The sequence below is a fragment of the Lathamus discolor genome, chromosome 4, assembly GCF_037157495.1.
Source record: "Lathamus discolor isolate bLatDis1 chromosome 4, bLatDis1.hap1, whole genome shotgun sequence".
Taxonomy (NCBI): domain Eukaryota; kingdom Metazoa; phylum Chordata; class Aves; order Psittaciformes; family Psittacidae; genus Lathamus; species Lathamus discolor.
This window is the reverse complement of record NC_088887.1, coordinates 17,672,535-17,691,588: the sequence shown is the minus strand read 5'-3', so window position 1 is coordinate 17,691,588 and position 19,054 is coordinate 17,672,535. Positions and strand designations below refer to the sequence as shown.

The 19,054-nt window shown below is 42.5% G+C and overlaps 1 protein-coding gene across 2 annotated transcripts in view; it reads left to right on the top strand.

The window, feature by feature from the left end:
- Positions 1 to 624: 624 nt before the first annotated feature.
- GPR89B (G protein-coupled receptor 89B) overlaps positions 625 to 19,054 on the top strand; it is a 22,247-nt gene continuing 3,817 nt past the window's right edge. Inside the window, exons 1-13 of one of the 2 annotated variants that reach the window (XM_065676396.1) lie at positions 625 to 751; positions 4,567 to 4,626; positions 5,466 to 5,569; positions 7,100 to 7,206; positions 7,339 to 7,416; positions 7,497 to 7,577; positions 8,073 to 8,174; positions 11,327 to 11,447; positions 11,693 to 11,773; positions 15,046 to 15,152; positions 17,560 to 17,648; positions 18,019 to 18,111; positions 18,442 to 18,537. In XM_065676396.1, coding sequence (XP_065532468.1) covers positions 710 to 751; positions 4,567 to 4,626; positions 5,466 to 5,569; positions 7,100 to 7,206; positions 7,339 to 7,416; positions 7,497 to 7,577; positions 8,073 to 8,174; positions 11,327 to 11,447; positions 11,693 to 11,773; positions 15,046 to 15,152; positions 17,560 to 17,648; positions 18,019 to 18,111; positions 18,442 to 18,537 — 1,161 coding nt within the window. In that variant the 5' untranslated portion in view covers positions 625 to 709. The remainder of the gene's footprint in view (positions 752 to 4,566; positions 4,627 to 5,465; positions 5,570 to 7,099; positions 7,207 to 7,338; positions 7,417 to 7,496; positions 7,578 to 8,072; positions 8,175 to 11,326; positions 11,448 to 11,692; positions 11,774 to 15,045; positions 15,153 to 17,559; positions 17,649 to 18,018; positions 18,112 to 18,441; positions 18,538 to 19,054) is intronic. The other variant, XM_065676397.1, reaches the window with a different exon arrangement.

Sequence of the window (19,054 nt, the reverse complement as noted above, 5' to 3'; positions counted from 1 at the left end):
GTTAAAATCCTCACTAACCACGCTTGATTCTTTCTCTTCCCATGTGATTTATTATTCCAAACACAGAGAGTTTTGGGTGGCAAAAGTTAGGCGTGTTTTTAAAAGAAAAAAAACCCCACTACATACAGGCACCATTAAGCTCAAGTGGGGACGTGACTGCGACATGAACGACGAGATCTCACAGCGATAGGCATCAGGAAATGCCCTATTTGAACTTTTACTTCCCCTCTGGCTTTATTCCTTGATATGTTGTAACTGCAGTCCTGAAAGGCGTCCCCGGCCCTGGTCTTGGTGCACAGGGAGGATGGAAAGGGCCACAGGGAACCGGTAACGTACCAGCATGGCCCTTCCACAGGAGCAGGTGTCCTTCCCCTGGCTTTTCCCCCCCGTCGGAGGGGCACCCCCTGCGCTGAGCTGCAGGGGCGGGGGGTCAGGACTCCTGCAGGGCTCCCACTCAGCAGGCTGCAAGCAGCAGCACGGTCCCGCAGTCAAGCCCACGCGCGGTCCGCCCGCTGCATGCAGTAAGCGCGCAGCAAGCGCACAACGCGCCAGGGACACCAGGGGCGGAGCTTTCCCTCTAGCCCCAGTCCCGCCCTGCCGCGGGGAGGGCGCCGCGCCGCTCTGAGGAAGAAACCCGCTGCGCCTGCGCACTGCAGAAGCCGATACGGGCAAGGGTCTGAAAGCGGGCCGTGCCGCGGCGGCTGCCGCCATGAGCTTTCTCATCGACTCCAGCATCATGGCCACCTCGCAGGTAAACCGCTGCTCCCGCGCACCCGCATACCGCGGCCCGGAGCGCTGAGGGCAGCGAGCCGAGACCCACCGAAGCCCAGGCCCGCCCCACCGCCCTTCAGGAAGCCGCCATTGGGAGGGCGACGGGGGCGGTGCCTGCTGGCGCGCGTGCGCATCTCCCGCGAGGGGGGTGGGAGGGGTGTCACTGGGCCTGCGGGGGTGAGGAGATGGCTCCTGGGGCTCGGCAACCGTCTTGTTCTGCCACCCTGCTCGCACTGCAGGAGACAATGGTCACTGCTTGTCACGGTGATCATTGTCCCCACATGTCAGAGTGCAGCGCAGAATGAGGTTCAGGAAGTAAGGTTGTAGGGAATGGAGCTTTTCTTGTAATACTGCAGCCGTTAAATACATGCAGGCTTTCACAGTTGGAGCAAGCAGGGAAATTTGCCTTTCTATTCTCTATTCTGTTTCTGATATTGTTCAAGAAGTTGGTGGGACCAGATGATCATTGTAGGTTCTTTCCAGCTGAAATAGTTTAGCACATCCAATTCCATCCCCTTCCATCCAGTTCACCCCCCCCGGAATGGAATTCATCTCATCCCATCCATGTCTTCTACCCATGGTTTGTGCCTGAGAAGCTTGCCTGTGTACAGCTTTGGAAGGTTTCTCATGCTGTGCTATAAGGAACTCAAAAAGACACCACTGTTTTATCATAAATGTTTCCTTCTTCTTCAATCCAACTGTGATTCAGCACTTCGGCTATTTCTGCTGCCATCAAAGTCAGCGCTTAACTAGTCTTTGTTTTACACCATCTGAGTTCACATAGGAGTCCTTCGAACCTCTTCATGTCATTCTATCTTTGTGAGAAGTGGGTTGTAATTTTAATGTATCTGAAATCGTCCTGTTGTTTTGTGTGAGTGTTGTGGTTTAAACAAAGTCAGCCATAAATCACGCAGTCACTCTCTCACTCCCCCCCTTCTTGCCCTCCCTGTACTCCTGGAGGGACTGAGAGGAGAATCGAAAAGAATGCAACTCCCACGGGTTGAGATAAGAACAGTTTAGTAACTAAGGTATAACACAAATCACAACTGCTACCACCAATAATAATAATGATAAGGGAAATAACAAGGGAAGAGAATATAACACCTCAGCACCAGCCGACTGATAAGTCACCCAACTCCACCCGACCGGGCACCAACCGATACCTCATCCAACCCTGCAGTCCGTAGCCCTTCCAGGTAACTCCCCGTTACATCCTGGGCATGATGTGCTGTGGTATGGAATACCTCTTTGGTCAGTTTGGGTCAGGTGTCCTGTCTCTGCTTCCTCCCGGCTTTCCCTCCTCCCTGGCAGAGCATGAGGCTCACATAGTCCTTGGTCAGACTAAAACATTTGTGTTATCAGCTCTGTTCCCAGGCCAAAAGTCAAAACACAGCGCTGCACCAGTAACTAAGAAGGAGAAAAATGACTGCAACTGCTGAACCCAGGACAGTGAGGAAATACTGCTGCCTTCTTCATTAAGCCTCCTTTACTAGTAATTTATCTTGTCACTGTGTTCTCTGTGACCTTCCTCTCCAGCTTGCTGTCCTGCTCCCTCCTTTGTAATCATCTAAATACCCTTCCTTCCTTTCTGTCTCTCTGGCAGCTGAGGTGGTCTAACTGTTTGCTTCTGCCATAAGGGGAAGGTTCTGCTCCCTCTTCCACTTTGCTGCAGAGTCATACTTTCTTATTTGTGCTCTCTGTCCAGTATTTGGTTACACGATTTTAACTGGATCACAGAAGGATCTGATAAGCTTCAGAGCTGGTGCAAAACTTTTGCTCTGTGATGAGGAGGGATGAGCTTAGGAAGGAGAACCTTTTCCCTCTCAACATGAGTTGGTTGTCTTACATAGACTGTTATGCACAACTGTAGTTTTCCTGTCAGTTTTCAGGACAGCTTTTGGTCATTTCTTAGAAGTGCTATGCCCTCCTACTTGATAATGTTTTGATTCTTGCTCCTAACCTGCTTTTTCACTGTCAGCAGTTTGAGTGTAGCTTTGGCACTGTTAACAATTCATCCAGGACAAAAACTTTCCCATTATTTGCTTTGCATTCTGAGATCTAACTTGCTTTTCTTTAATTTGTGGTGCTAGCTTTGCATCTTCTCATAATCTTCAGAATCATCAAGTTAGGCGCATGTGATTGTCAAATGCTCAAGGATTTTCTGACTTAACCTGTCACACCGACCTGCGGTGTTTTACAGTGTGAACTGTTCAGATAATGTCTTTCTGTGCTTTTGTACAGTCCTTAACACAAGGGAAATCTAATTTTCATGTCTATTTTACTCTGCTGTTACTGTACTTGCTTATCTCCTCATCTCTTTTACTTTATTTACTTACTTCTTTTTTAAGAGTTTGTCTCCACCTTTTTCCTCCTTCTCTCTATTAAATGTGGAATTACTTTATGTAAATATCGCTTGCTTACTTATACCTCTTCAACTTATTCCCTGTAGATAGGACACTTATGAAGTATCTTACATTTTTCTTTCTGCCATCAATTACTTTAAAGCCTGAAGTCCTCTTCAAACAAGTTTTGCCAGCTGTTACCAATCACTAGACCTTATTCCTATTGCAGTTTTTATTTCAAGGAAAATATGTTCGATCTTCCTTCCCTGGCACTCCCAGTATTTGCTGTCTGTAAATCATGTTAGTCTGTTATCTTTGCCACTGCTGGGATCCAGTTACTCCTGAACTACGGTGGAGTCATCCACAATGATTCCTGAATTTTTGTCTCTGAAAGTTTCCCATCGCCGCAGGGAGTCAGAGTGCTCTGGCCTTTTCCATATTCTCTGAGAAGAAATACTATCTTTTGCCTTGTGACACATACTGATTTTTCTCTTTGCTTTGGTCAAAGCTGCATTTATAAAGAATACTTAATATCTTCTGAATACTCTTTTTGCTTGGGTTCTTTTAAATTGCCATACTCGTTTTCATGTCTTCTGAGTAATAGATGGGGCTACCCATGTAAGGCCTGACAACACCATCTCCTTTTACTGTCTGAAGATTGGTAATTACAATTTCGACCACATTCCTTGATTTGTATGTACTTCATCTAAGTCATCTGCAGAACAGCTGTGATACTGAGTTTGCCTCTTCAGGTGTGTGTGAAACTCAACTGAATTTTGTAAAGTGTTCTGAGAGCCATTGAAATGCCAAGTGTTATTGGCTTGTCTTGTGTCATCTTCCTTGTTTATGTTGCGTTTTGCAGTTCCGGATTGTGGTTTGAGGCATTCGACACTGCCTTCTCCCTAGTTTTGAGATGCTTTTAATGCTTTTCACCCATATTGCGTCAGTGTGTAATCAGATTTAGTGTAAAGAACTCTCCATAAAAATCAAATGCACTTCTAATCTTAAAGCAGCAACAGATATCTTTATAAAATTTACTCATACTTGGAAGGTATGTATGTTGTGGACATTCAGGTGTTTACTTTGCCTTCATTACTGTGTTTTCTGTAAAAACTGTAAGCTTTAATTCTCTGCGTTAGAAGAGAGGAATAAGAAACAACAGTTCAAAGGATTCTGGCAGGCCAGGAACTGAGGGATTCTGAGAACTGGGAATACACAACTGGGGTGTGTGATCTTGACTGGATCTTCCATAGTATCGTAGACTTCTGTGTCTGCTACACTTGAATATTTAAAATATTCTCTCTGTGGCACCGTGACAAGTTTTAATCCTTTGTGGATATTGGTTACTTTGACCAAGCTATTTTCATTTATTTCATCTGCAGTCAGTAGTGAAGTGGCTTTATGTTTTGCATATTGCTGGAAGCAAATGTTAAGTGCTTCATCTCTTCTGCAGGTGCTGTTCTTTGGATTTGGGTGGCTGTTCTTCATGCGTAAGCTCTTCAAGGATTATGAGGTGAGAAGGGACCTTTCATTACAAGTCCATATCTTAAAAATTACTCCCAATTGTAGAAGTAATTTTAAAACTGCATTTGGCCCTTCTTCCACTCTTTAACCCCTCTTATCTTATTTGTAAGTATCTCTACAGTTACTTTCATTTTACTTCCCACTTGTGCTTCTATTTGAAATACTCTCCAATATCTGAGAAAATGGATTCTTCTGAGGCCAGTGAAAGTTTCCATATTGGCTACTGGTAAAAATAATAAATATGAAGGAGGTGCAGGGGTGATAGGAAACTGTTTTGCTTTTTGTTTGAGTAAGCCTGCCTTATAATTGTAAACATTTTGAGACAAAATGAAATTCAGTGAGGTGTGTTCATTGTGTCTAAATTGCTTTTGAGAACTGGATGGGATAAAACTGCTGCATTTTCTTATTTCTAGAGGTTTATGAAAGAATATACTCTAGGTTAGGGATGAAGTGTGAGCCAAATTCAGACTCGAAAATTTTTCTGCTGTGGATCTTATTTTAAAGTCTAAGATCAAAGAGTTCTGTTAGTAGGGGTCTCTCACGCTGACAGAGCATTGCGTGCTTGACATCCCTTCTGTGTAAAGCATCTCTGTTAAATGTGCTGATGGCTGCAGTCAGTGTAATACTGACTAGTTTAGGAGTTTGCCCTCTGTTTCCAACAGGCTGTTAGTTACTTCCTATTTGGATAAAGAGCAAGGTGCCTTGAAACGAGAGACCCAGTTGTATACCATTGTACCTTGTTATTTGTTTTTGGTACCCGAGGGTTGTCAGGATGCCATTCTCTCAATGGAAACATCTGATGTCTCTGGCTTGTTTTCTCCCTTGCAGGTGCGACAGTATGTGGTCCAGGTGATCTTCTCTGTGACTTTTGCCTTCTGTTGTACCATGTTTGAGCTCATCATCTTTGAGATTTTGGGAGTGCTGAATAGCAGGTGAGTCCGTGAGCTCACTAGAGGACTAGTGTGCCTTGTGTTCTGCAGTATCTTCAGTCCAACTTGTAAATCACTGGATTAGTCTTGGATTGGGGAAATCATGTGAGAAAATTGTCAACAACTCAGTGAAGATGTTTGAGCCACATCATTTGTTTATTTGACAGAACATGAGACTAGGAGCCATAAGCTTCTGATTTTCCATGGAATTGCTTTGGGTCATGTGCTCTAGGTCATGTGCTCTAGTGTGGTCTAGGTTCCTGGAGCAAGGCTTTAGTCTTTGACTTTCTCCATTTGTGAAGTTAAAAGAAACAGTTTCTTCTATGGGAGTACTGTAAAGCTTCAGATCATGCTGAAAAGCACTTTTCAGAAGTTAAGAACTATAGAAATTACGAGCAACTAGTTTTTCTGTGGTAGTCAGAACAGTGAATAAGACGTGAAGCTAATTGGGGAGTGAGTACTACTTCTGTAATAATATAGTATTTGTGAGTCAAAGGTGCATCCTCCCTTGACATGGGGTGGGGATTTATACATGAGAGAATGCTAAAAACTGTCTACTTCAGAAGTAAGTAGAAAAGAGAAGATAGAACAGTAACATGTAGAGGCTAACTGAGGTTCCTATTTATTCTCTCTCATCATATTAGTATGAGAGTAACCAAAGACGTTGAAAGGCAAGAAGTGCAAAACTGATAAAAGGTAATGTTAGTTCTGACTATATTATTAATCTGTAGAGCTTGCAGCCACATGAGGAGAATGCTTTTATAAGTTTCCGTAAAGGACTGGACATCTATATAGATAAAAATGTTTGCCTCTGAACTGGCTAGGGAAAAGTGACAAGGATCATCATAATTTCTCCTTCCCTGGGGCATAAAGAGGTTATGAGTTAATACTGGGAACAGGACATGTATTTTTCTATTAATTGTAAGTGAATGGTCAGTTCAGCCAAGATGAATCTCATCTGCATTTGACTAGTCTGCTTTGCTCAGAGGAACATTGATCGTTTTCATATACATGTGTATTTTTAAACTTTTGCTTTGCAATGTCTTGCACATGAAACAGCTCACTCTGGAGTTAAATGTGTTGAATTATGAGCAATTAAATACTTTAATCTTTTCAATTTGAGTTAGCTCTTTTTTGACTCAGTCACTCATTACAGGATTACTTACTGCTCATACTTAGTTTTGATTTACTGTTCAACTGGATGGGTAGTAAATCAGATGAATCATGCCGCAGATGGCATTAGTCACCATAGAAAATAGTGTTGGATAAAATAGCCCAGTGTGGTTTGCTGGGTAGTTGTTAATTTTGAAATACACACTCTTGAGCTCTGTTTTAAAAAAAAACCATCAAAACAAACAAAGCAAACACCCTCCGTCCCTCCAGACAGCAAACAAAATCCAGAATATTCTATATGCTAGGCCTGTATTATCCAATGCTTGGTGTAGTTGAAAGGATTGCACTGAAAGGCAATTGTCTTTGAGAAATTTTCTGTATTATGGTAGCATTCTAATCAGTATTTTGGCTTTATTTTAGCTCTCGATACTTTCACTGGAAGCTGAACCTGTGTGTCATTTTGCTCATCCTAGTCTTCATGGTGCCCTTCTATATTGGTTACTTTGTTGTGAGCAATATCAGATTATGTGAGTACCTGATTTATGGCATTGGGGCTGCTAATGTGAGACTAAACATACAAATGAGAAACAACTTTCCTGAGAGACGTGTTGCTCACTATCCCCGTAGCTCATTCCTTCTTTTGTCTTTGTTCTGGCTAGATAACTTCTCTTTGGAATTCAGTGCTTTAGCGTGGACTGTTAAGCAGTTACAAGATACTTTACTTGACCCCAGCAAGTGTATCCTTTCTTTATTGGTTTCAACAGAGTTGAGCACTGTAGAGTAATGTTACTGGAATTTGTTCCTTTACAATTTTAAGCTTGCAGCCAAACTCTGGAACTCTTGGCAAGACTGTGTTGTTCTGCTTGGGGGGGTAAAAGAAATGAGGCAGAAAAGCTCAGTAAGTCACTCTTGAGGCAGAAAAACTTAATAAATTGCTTTTGATTGCTTTGCTTACTGCTGCCTGGATGAAGCTTCTTCCATGCACTAATGGGCACTTACAAGCTACTGATATTTATTGCTCTTTTGTATTAAGCATATGCCTGTAGGTAAGGAATATTAAATGTATAGTTTTGGCATGAAGTTGTCAAGCTTCATGTTCAGGGTCACACAAGAAAGACAAAGCTAAGCAATCCTCTGTTCATGGCGCAGTCCTCTTCATATGTCCGTGGGGAAAAGCCAAAGTGGTGTGTGGCTACATCAGCTCTTTCAGACTGTGGTCTCTCAAATAGCTGATCCTGTAGGAAGGGGCAGGGTGCATACTGCTAACTGTAGCTCTGTCAGTTTTGACTGCCTGTACTCAAAGCAGCCTTTGGACCAATGTAGCAATTTTTCAAGCTAGAAAAAGCTGTAAAGAAAGAATGTCTTTAAAATACTGGTTTTTATCTCTCCTTAGTGCACAGACAGAAACTGCTTTTTGCGTGTGTTCTGTGGTTGACATTCATGTATTTCTTTTGGAAGCTGGGGGATCCGTTTCCTATCCTCAGTCCAAAACATGGTGAGTTTCATATTCTTCCTGATTCCTTTATCTCACTTTTATCTTGGAAATATTTTTTCAGCTGTACATTTGGGACTGTAGAAAGTTCTGCAGCTGGGGGTATGCTCTGCTTTGGAATCTGCAATCTGAAAGTTGTCAGACTGACAGAAATGGTTGGTTACATCTGAGTCATTTGCATTAGTTTTCTTCCAGTACCACAGGAAAACTTCAAGGAAGTGAATGAGTCTTAGCTGAACCTAGACTATGAAAGAACACAGCATGCTTTTTGAGGACACAAAAACTCCATCTCCACAAAAAGTTGATCACAGTTTTTATTCACTTGTTTCTTTTCTTGTGGAAACTAAAGATAATTTATTTAAGAAGTGAATTGACAACTAGTCCTTCATCTGACTTCTTTCAATCAGAATAATGTTTCTTGTGACTGAAGTCAGATCAGTTTAGCGTAGATGGCTGTCCAGCTGAGAAAACATGGCAGGGTGCTTAAACACCAGAGCTTCATAGACTATAGCTAGAAATATGTCTGCCAGTGCATGCTAGCTTCGTACAGCTTTGTACACCTGAGCCTGTACAGTTGCATGGTACTAGAATGTGAGTTAATGGGTCCTGCTGGATGCCAAAGCTATATATGTGCAGTTAGCTTGAGTATCTCTATGTTGCGGTCATGGAACCGAGAGTATTTATAGCGTGAAGATACTGTGCTCACTTGGGCTAGTTTAGGTGCAACAGTTTGTTAGCTTGTGCCTATATATACTGAATCCTTCAGGCTCTAAGCGTGCTGAAGGACTGTAACACCAGACTGTTTATCACTTGGGGTTCCTGTGTAAATGATGTTGCCCTTACCTCCTGCACTGGAAAAATGTTTGCACATTGTTTTCAATAGGTGAGGTTCAGTCAGTTTCACTCAAATAGGTGATATATATCAATCTGTATAGGTAAGGGTCAGTTTAATCTTTCTGTTCTCTAGGAAGCTACTTTACTCTGTACTAATCTGTAAGAGAAAAATTGAAGGACACCAACTGCAGCAGGGTCTGCTCACCCTTTCATCTCTGATCCTAAAACTACCCCAAGAGAGAATGTGTTTCTGTGTTTTGTAATTGTGCCATTTGCCGCTGAAATACAACAGCTAGCGTACAGTGCAGATCCCTCTGCTCATGATTTCATTGCCAAGAAAAATGTGTATCCACTGTGGGTAGCAGAAGGTGCTTGGTTTAGCAGAATATAATAACCCAGTGGGAACTTAGCGATAGGACTCAGGTAATCCTCTTCAGACCATTGAAAAGGTTCTGTGAAGCTGTAACAACTGCAGGCTTGCAGAACTGGTAGTGGGGTGTTTTCTTTCAACTTCTGCTTTACAGGGTGATACCTCCACTTAACAGTTGTACAGTGCCTTATCTACCATGTACAGACGTAAGGTTAGAGCACAGGATTCTATTCTGTTTTTTTCCCCTGCTCTCCTGCATGTATGGACAAGGCTGTTGCAGGGCTTTATCATGTGGCAGTGACCCAATTCAGACAGGTGGGATCCTATTGTGGAGGGAGGCTGTGCCTAATGAACACCACACTGCAGTACATTAACCTGGAGTGTCTTTGTCACTGTGTCCCCTGGCTCACCTGCATGTGGTGTTGTGCTGCATCTGGGGAATTGTGGGAACTAGTGGGACCCTTTTAACTACCAGCAGCGACACCCTATGTCACGGGGTGTCTTGCCTTGGGATGGTGATGGCCAGTGTCAAGCAGGTTGGAAATGAACCATCAATCAAAGGCTCTTAAGTCAGGAGCCCTGGTTGGTCTGCAGCATGTTCAATAGACCTGAGTTTGGGAGCTTGTAGTAGGAGGGATATGTTTTAGTCAGTTACATACCAGTATTCTAAATGAACTGATCACAAGAGTAGGATCGCTGTGAGTTTTAGTGGGAAGCATTGCTTTAACCAGTGGAATGTCATGTCATTTTGGAAGACACCTCTGCTTTAACTGTTGCTGTCTGACAGCATGTGGGGCAAAAGGCCAGTGTATTGTAGCACATTCTGTAGCTCGTGTAAATCTCTATGCAGCTGCACATGACTGGGTGTCTCAGTCTCCTTTTGTGAAGTCTTTTTGCCTTGTTTTCATCATTTATTCCCCTTCTCTGAAGCATGAAATGTGGCTTGGCGCTTTGCCATCTCAGCTTTGCAGTCATGTAAGCTCCAAATGTGCTGTGTGTGGCAGCTGCTCTATAACTAGCTCCCTAAAAAGTGAGTGCTGTTTAGTAGCACATGGCACTGTATCCTGAGAAGGCAGGTTGAGCTCTGTGTTTGATAGCTGAGGAGAATAATGTAACTTCAGTGCTTGGTGTTGGTTACAGCATAGGCTTAATAGTCATGCTGTATTACGTGACTGTATGTTTTAGAGTCCCATTGGCGCTCAGGTGGAATTCCTTTTTGGCGGTCACCTCAATAATGTGTGTGTGTTCACGGGATGAATATAAGCAGCCAGGAGCAGCATAAACTTCCCATGCTGTAGTCATAGAATCATACAATGTTTAGGATTGGAAAGGACCTTAAGATTATCCCGTTCCAGCCCCCTGCCATGGGCAGGGACACCTCACACTAGACCATGTTGCCCAAGGCTTTGTCCAACCTGCCTTTGAACACTGTCCTACAAACACAAATTGTGTCTGATCTGGAAGGGTTGCTTCTAGTGACATTTGACAGGATAGGGCTTCCACCCTATGGTTCAGACATTCTGGGGCTAGTTTGCCAGGACTGACAGGTTTGGTAACTGTAATCCTGGTTATTGCAGATGTGGCTTTGTGGAAGATGCTTTCTTTATAGTGTCTGGTAGATGATCCATGTTCCCACCACAGCAAAGTGCAGTCACTGTTTTATTAATTTAGATGCAAAATACTGGCACTTAATACTCTTCAGATCTGTCTTAGGGTTCTTCATAGCTAGTTTCCCATCCCTGTTTCTAAGCATTATAACGTGCTTTCTCAGGTAGATTTTCTGCCTCTCTTTTCGTAGTCCCTGTCTACTTCATATTACCTTTGGTCATTGCAGTGGGAAGACAGTTGGATTCATTAAGCAGCTCCATATGTGTGTTGGGTTGTGAAGGCACGTAGTGTGTAACACTGTAAAGGGAGCAAGGTCACTTATACCGTGTTTTTTCTTTCTCAGGAATCCTGTCTATAGAACAGCTCATCAGCCGTGTGGGTGTGATTGGGGTGACACTCATGGCTTTGCTGTCAGGATTTGGAGCTGTCAACTGTCCATACACTTATATGTCCTACTTTCTCAGGTAACTGTGGCCTTAGGAAATATTTTGTCCACCTTTTTGAGATTATTATTCTGCTTTTCCTGTGGCATTGATTCAGGCTTTTTCATAGCTTTGTTTTCTAGCTCTTGCCATGTCTGCGTGCTAGAACCATTTCCATTGGTGAAGCATGTTCTTATATAGGCTTCTCTCTTCTTTGTTTCATGGACATGTGCCCATTTCCTCTGAAATGGGATAGCAGACCTAACGGGGGGGTCTTTGTTTTGCAGGAATGTGACAGATGCCGATATTCTGGCTTTGGAGCGACGACTCCTTCAGACTATGGACATGATTGTTAGCAAGAAAAAAAGGTGAGAAGGCAGCAGTAACATGAAATTATTTCAAGGATTTTCAGTCAATAAGGTGGTTCTTGAAATTACCAAAATTATTAGACCTGTCAGGGCTATGTGTTCCAATGAAACAGGAGGCTGAATTGGGCTGAGCTGTGTGGTGTTTCACTCTGGCCTGATAAGCAACTTTGTTTTTTCACTCAGACATCTACACTAAATAGTACCCTTTCTTACTGCAGTGTGGCACAGGTTATGCTTCCAGGACAAACTGTAACTCTGATGACAGCTTGACTAGACTGTAAGATGGGCATCTTTCCTGCTGAGTGAGTGACTTGTAAGCCACCACAGCTGGCTGTCTTACTGGAGGTTTCAGTACTGTTGTTTCATACATACTGAGCACTCTCCTGCTCTGTGGATCTGGTGTTTCCTGGTCAGAGCTGGCTAGTGAGCTTGTGTGTACACAGTTACATTCCTGCCAATGGTAACGTTTATGTTGAGTTTTGCAGAATTGAAGACATTGCTAATGAGAATGTAGTGCAGCACACAAGCACGCAATCAGAGCTCTGCTTTTGTGGGTTTAGCTTATTTCATGTACCCCAAGCAAAGAAGCTACTTTTGTAATCAAGGTAATTTCATTTACACTGAAAAGATTTTTGTCTGCTGTTGCAAATTACATATTGCATGAGTTACTAATTGTGCAGAATAGGTACAATTATCATAGTCACTGCAAAGGTTTGACTTCCTGACACTGAATTCTCACAGCAGTCCCCCAGACTTTACTTTTCATGCACTGATGTTTTGATGGAACTTTTTAATGTACGACGAGGCAGCTTTTGGGTCGTCTAACCTTGCTGAATTAGTCACCAATGTGTATCTGCTGATCAGTATTAGCATATGAAAGTGTAGTTAAAGTATTATATTTTTCTTCCACTTTGTAAATGTTAAGTGGTGAGCAAATGTTAACTCAGTATTTGTGGTCATGTGTGAGACTGTAAGAGAATTTAATTACTTAGGTTTAATTGACTAGCAGGATACTAAAATACTGGCTTTGGAGTTAAAAAATGTTGTGTAATGCGGCATCTGAGTCTGTTCTCTTTTGTTTTGTAGACCTCTAGTCCAGGGAAAGTGATTTGGGGACAAATATAAGGATGTTTGGGACTTGTAACTGCTGGCACTTTCTTTTCCTTCTATGGCTAGGAAATCTTCTGAGTGTATCAACTACCTAATCATTATGAAGAGCCACATAGTGTGTGTTAATTGCTTGGCAATTATATTGAAGTCCATGAAACCCAAAACAAAACAACAGAGAACCTCCCCCAACAATGTAGCCTCAGAAGTGTGCAAGAAAAAGCAGAAGCTCAAGTTCTGTGACTGTTTTTCCTCTTTTTGCTTTGACAGGGAGCAGTGTCTTGCATAATTGGACTCTGCTCATATAAAGCAGATCTTGAAAAGTTAGATTTGTGTCAGTTCAAATGCAGTCCAAGTCATTTGTAAGAACAAACAGCAATAGCAGCATTTCACAGAGCAGGGTAAAGGCTGTTGTTCCATAAATTATCAGTTACTTGCTCGCTGCCTTTTCAGTGCTACTGATAACTCAGAACTTACCAATGCACATAAGGGTTGTAAGGCAATAGATCCTTTTCTGTTCTAGAAGCATTTTTGTTTTCTATGCTGATTTTGACTTTTCTTCTCATACCAACCCTTATTTACACTAGCTTCCTTGTCAGTAGAAGATAATTGTTAAAAGTTGAGTTTCCCTGATGCTTTTTGCGCGTGAATTACTCAGTTCTCTCCTTCCTGAGTTTAGTCAAGTAAAGCCTTATGGAAACTTGCCTCTACATTTGAAAGGTTCTTTATACCCATCCTACTAGCTATGAGATAACTAAGCTCCAGGTCTGAAATGCCTAGGTTCTGTGACACTGTTGATTCCCTTTGGAGTCAAATCAGCCTATATGGCATAGTTATATCACTTACCTACACATGCAAAATGCATTAGTTTTGCCTGTGAATCCTTTCCGTAAGTTCTCCAGAACTCCTGACTGCTTTATGAATACAGAGATCCCTGTCACCTCTCAAAATAAGATTGCTCTTAGTATACTTACAGCCTTGTGCTTCACCTTGACATAGCTGCACTTTTGCTGCAGTGCTGTGAGTCATTTCAGATGGAACTTATAAATCGGGTACTGGGACGAAAGCAAAGATTCAAAATGCAGTTCTTGTGCTTGGCAGCTATCAGGATGAATTGAATTGCTCCACGATCTGTTATTTGTGGTCTGTGGCCGTATATGCTTTTATGTGTGCTTTCTGGGGGTACCCCAGGGTCTTTCTTTCGCTGAATGGGGAGGAGTGATTTTTTTAATTACAGTGCTTATCAACAACTTTGAAGAGGGCTCATTGCCAAATGTAATGGTACTGGCTGCAACTACAAGAAAGGGCCTAAACACTATGGACATGGATCACCTTGACAATCCTATGAATAGTTTTCAGCTTAGGCCTGGATAACTGGCTCACAAATTTCAATGGGGAGAAATGTGAGGGAATGAGGCCAGAAGCCAGCGCTGCTTGTAGGGATTATGCTGCTGTGCACATGGCAGTGTGAGGGACAATATGCAGCTGCTGCTGTAGTGTTGGAATTAGCTTTAGCAGTCACGTTCAGATTGCCTGAAGCATCCAGTGGTTCAGTCCAATAGTGGATTTATGTGTTTCTGCTTCATAACAGCTTGTCATGCATCCTAGTAGTGTGTGACAGTGTATCTGAGTGCTGCTGCATACCATCGAGTGCTCACAGTGCTGTGGAGGAAGGTGGGTAGCAGTGATAAAGAGGTGTTCAAGGGGAGAAGGGAGCATGAGAAGTCTTCCTAAACTTGAGATAGCACAGTCATGTGTTTGAGGAAAGGAAAGCGACTTATCATATGTCTGAGAAATTCACTTGAATTCTTAGGTTTAACTGGGTTCAGATCTCTTTAAGGTTTGAAGCAGGATTCTGAATGGAATTCTTGGGTAGTGTCTCACTGAATCTTGCTTGATTAGATCTGGGCTCTACTCCAGAGCTAATCAAGATAATGTTATGAAGCAAGATTGGTGCTTAGGGGGGAAAGAAAGGGGAGCATCTGTTTGCAGTGAATTTAGTTTAACAGTGTCTTCTAAGGAACTGTGGGATGGTTTCGTATTTGCTTCTTGGTTTTTGGGTGTTTTATTTTTTGTTGGTTGGCTTGTTTTTTGAAGAGGGGTTTATTTTGATTTTTTTATGAAACTACTTTGTTCCTAAGGACTTATGTTTTCTGTTCTTTCAGAATAGCAGTGGCTCACAGGACAATGTTCCAGAGAGGAGAAGTGCATAACAAACCCACTGGCTTCTGGGGAATGATAAAAAGCGTTACATCTGTTTCAGGCAGTGAAAGTATCCTTCATCTGTATGCTGGCACTTGCCTTGGGAAGTGGCTTCAGCTTTCTGCTCTCTTGAAACGAAGAGTGTTAGTTGGGCCAGTTACAAAGCATTTGTGTTTCAACATGTTTCAGCAGTCTGAGCAAAAGGCTCAATGTCTCCTGGGAAGTTTGCTGTCTCGCGCTGTGCTGTCTGCCTTTTTACCCAGAGGCTGGACACTATTTTACTGTGACACAGTTGGGAGGTGTATACTGCTGCCTTGCCCTGTAAATGTGTTGTTGCATCACCATGGTTGAGGTGTACAGCGGATTGCAGGACTGATATGCACACTTATCATAGAATGGTTTGGGTTGGAGGGGATTCAAAGCGTCATCCAGCCTGGCCCTGTACACTTCCAGGGGTGGGGCATGCACAGCTTCTCAGGGCAACCTGCTCCAATGTCTCACCACTCTCAGTGTGTGTAATCTTAATCTACCCTCTTTCAGTTTAAAGCTGTGGGAATCGCCAGGAGACGAGCTCATCAGATGATGACCAACAAGTCTCAGTTTATTGCTAAGCAGATGGATACTTATATACCTTGCTTGCATTTTTATAGTTTGGTTTCAGAGAGATCATTGGCTTATAGCTTTTACATGTTACAAGATCATTGGTTTGTAGCTTCTACATGTTACAAGATCATTGGTTTGTAGCTTCTACATTTTTGCAGCTACACCGTGCACCCCCCCACCATCCTCCTTCTCATGCACTTATCACTTAGTGGCCTTGGCTGTGACTGGTCATAGTATGTTGCTGTTTGCCGGTGTCCTTCATTTCCTCATTATCTGGCGTGAGAGGTTTGCACCATGTTCTACACAGATGTCTTCTTTCAGCTCGTTGATGGGAACGTGACCTTTTGACCTTTTTCGACAAGCCAATCCTCCACATAAAGCCATTCCCCCTTATCACTATCTGTCCCTGTAAAAAGTCCCTCTCCAGATTTCTCGTAGGCCCCCTTTAGGTGCTGGAAGGTTGCTCTAACGTCTTCCCCAGAGCCTTCTCTTTTCCAGACTGAACAAGCCCAACTCTCTCAATCCATCTTCATAGGAGAGGTGCTCCAGCCCTCTTATCATGGTGTCACAGTGCAGATGTTTACTCCACCACATCACTGAGGTGGAAGGCAATTTTCTACTCTAATGTGTCTTCTGCTCATATGACTGACCTGCCTATTTTTCTTGTAACTTGAAATTCCTCTTCTGGGCTGCAGAACCTGTGATGTACTTGAGCAAAACAATGGGGTTGACTGAGGTCCTGGAGCAATTTGCCTGTCCCACAGTTGTTTTTCTTGCCATGTTGGGAAGCCATGAGAAAACGAAGAGCAGGAAACAACTTTTTTAACAAATTTTCTCACGATATAGGCTGGCCACTGGTACTATAGCAGTGTGACAAAAAGGTGTATAGGAACAGGTGAACAGAAGTTGTTCTGCCAGTGTGAAAGGGGTAGAGGGAATCTGCTGGGGTATTACAAGGGTCTGTATTTACCCAACTTACAGTAACATACCAGTAGTTTCTACCAGACCACCTAAAGCATGCAGTTTGCATATTTAAGGCTGATGACTCTTCTTCCTCTCTGTTCTTACTAGCTGTTAAAATCAATTTGGCTATTTGACACGACTCGTCATAATAATCACTAATCTCTTGGAGCAGTTACTCAGCAGTTTGGTTTACAGAGATGATGGGAGAGTGACATACTGAGAGATGCACTTCAGTGACAAGGGTCACTGAAGTGAAGCAGCAGTCTTTGAGAGGTCTGGTTCTCTTCTGCAATGTGTTCTTCAGGCAGAGGAATAAGGAGCTTGTGCATGACTGCCTGAATGGTGTGTACTGCCTACCTTCTTAAAATGGAGTATTGTGCAATATATCACATACACAATGATTTGGGTTTGAAGGAACCTTAAAGCTCATCCAGTTCCAATCCCGTGCCATGGGCAGGGACACTGTCCACTAGACCAGGTTGTTCAGAACCTCATCCAGTTTGGTCTTGAACACTGCCAGGGATGGGACAGCCACAGCTTCTCTGGGCAACCTGTGCCAGCGCCTCAGCACCCTCACAGTAAAAAACTTCTTAGAATCTAGATCTCCCCTATTTCAGTTTAAAGCTATTCCCTCTTGTCCTGTCACTACTTGCTCTTATAAAAAGTACCTCTCCAGCTTTCTTGTAGGCCCTCTTTAGGTACTCAAAGTCTGCTCTAAGGTGTGTGTATCCTTGAGATTTCTTAGGGTGCAGTATTAACAAAAAGCATTCAGGCAGAATCAACAAACTGATCTGGATCAAAAAAGTGGGTAAACCATTAGATACGGCTTTGAGCTGAAGTTGGGAGGGCATGTTTTGATTTTAATAAAGAATTTGTGATGTGTTCTAGCCTTGACTATGCTGGTTTGCCAGATCTGTCCCTTATCCAGCAAGAAGTGGATGCCCTAGAAGAGCTTAGTCGGCAGCTTTTTCTGGAAACTGCTGACTTGCATGCAACAAAGGTATATGGCAAAGAACTGCCCAGAAGTAGTTTGAAAGAAAATGTATGTTACAAGAAATTGAAAGTTGTTGTAGTTAAATGTTGAAATATTGTGATGTGGTGAAGTAAAGATCTGTTTCTTTAATTTGAGGTCTAGATGGCAGTTTCATTCCAGTTCAGATACATACTGGACTGTGCCCCATGTCCCTAAAGCCATTCAGAAACTTCTGAATTAAAACTTTTGAGTTCAGAAACATTGGAATTAAGAGTTATAGAGGAATAAAGCTGTTTGCTACTTTTGGTGCTCCATTAACATTTTACGTTGTGGGGGATTGTGGAAATGGTATTTATTTTGTGTGTTATGTTCCCCCTCCCTCCTTTTGTATTTCCAGGAGAGAATAGAGTACTCCAAAACTTTCCAGGGAAAATACTTTAATTTTTTGGGTTATTTTTTCTCCATCTATTGTGTCTGGAAAATCTTCATGGTATGAAAATATTTTATTTATCACACCCTGCATAGATTATGTTATGCATGCAGTTTTTCAAGTAATGTTCCAGTTCCCTTAAAATCCTGCTTCTGGGGATTCTGAGCGAAACTGGCTCTTGGTTGAAATAAAGCTCTGGATCTGTCTCTTTATACAGCACATTAGACAAGCTATTCTTACATGTGTGTATTTTGCACCTTCTTAGCCAATCTGACTGCTCCCTGCCCCTTTCCTTGGTGATGCCAAGTAAAAGTCATGCATGTGTCTCGCATGTAAGAGTGAGGTATGCTTTTGTCTTCTTGTTTCAATGTAAATCCATCTCTCTTGCAGGCAACCATCAATATTGTATTTGACCGTGTGGGGAAGACTGATCCAGTCACAAGAGGAATTGAGATCACTGTAAATTATCTGGGAATCCAATTTGACGTGAGACTTTATTAATTCTTACAGCCTTTACAGCGATTCCTATCTTATGTAAATAAAATTATACTGCTGACAGGGAGAGAAAAAGAGAACCCTGAGAACATCTTGGCTTCTGACTTCGTGAGAAGGAAGGGAAAATGCACCATGAATTTCACTTTCATGTGAATTTTATACTGGGATGGTAATGTGGTCTTGCCAGGGAGGCAGTGATTTGCTTGTTTGTTTTGGGCAAGTGGAAACACGTTAATCAACTTGCTTAGATTAATACAATTAACTACATAATAATTTCATTTGCTCGTGCACACAGGTGTTCTGTCATTTACACTTTTTAAATATATCCCTGTGAATGCAAGGTTGTTTGTGATTTTTTTTTCTGTTTGGAGTAAGCAATTGCTAACATATTTGTGAAAATGTCTGATAAACCTGTCTACGGTGGATATCTGTACAATTGGGAAATACAAAACCCCTGAAGAATCGGCAGCTATACAATGTGGTGTAAATGGAGTTAGCATTAGAGATT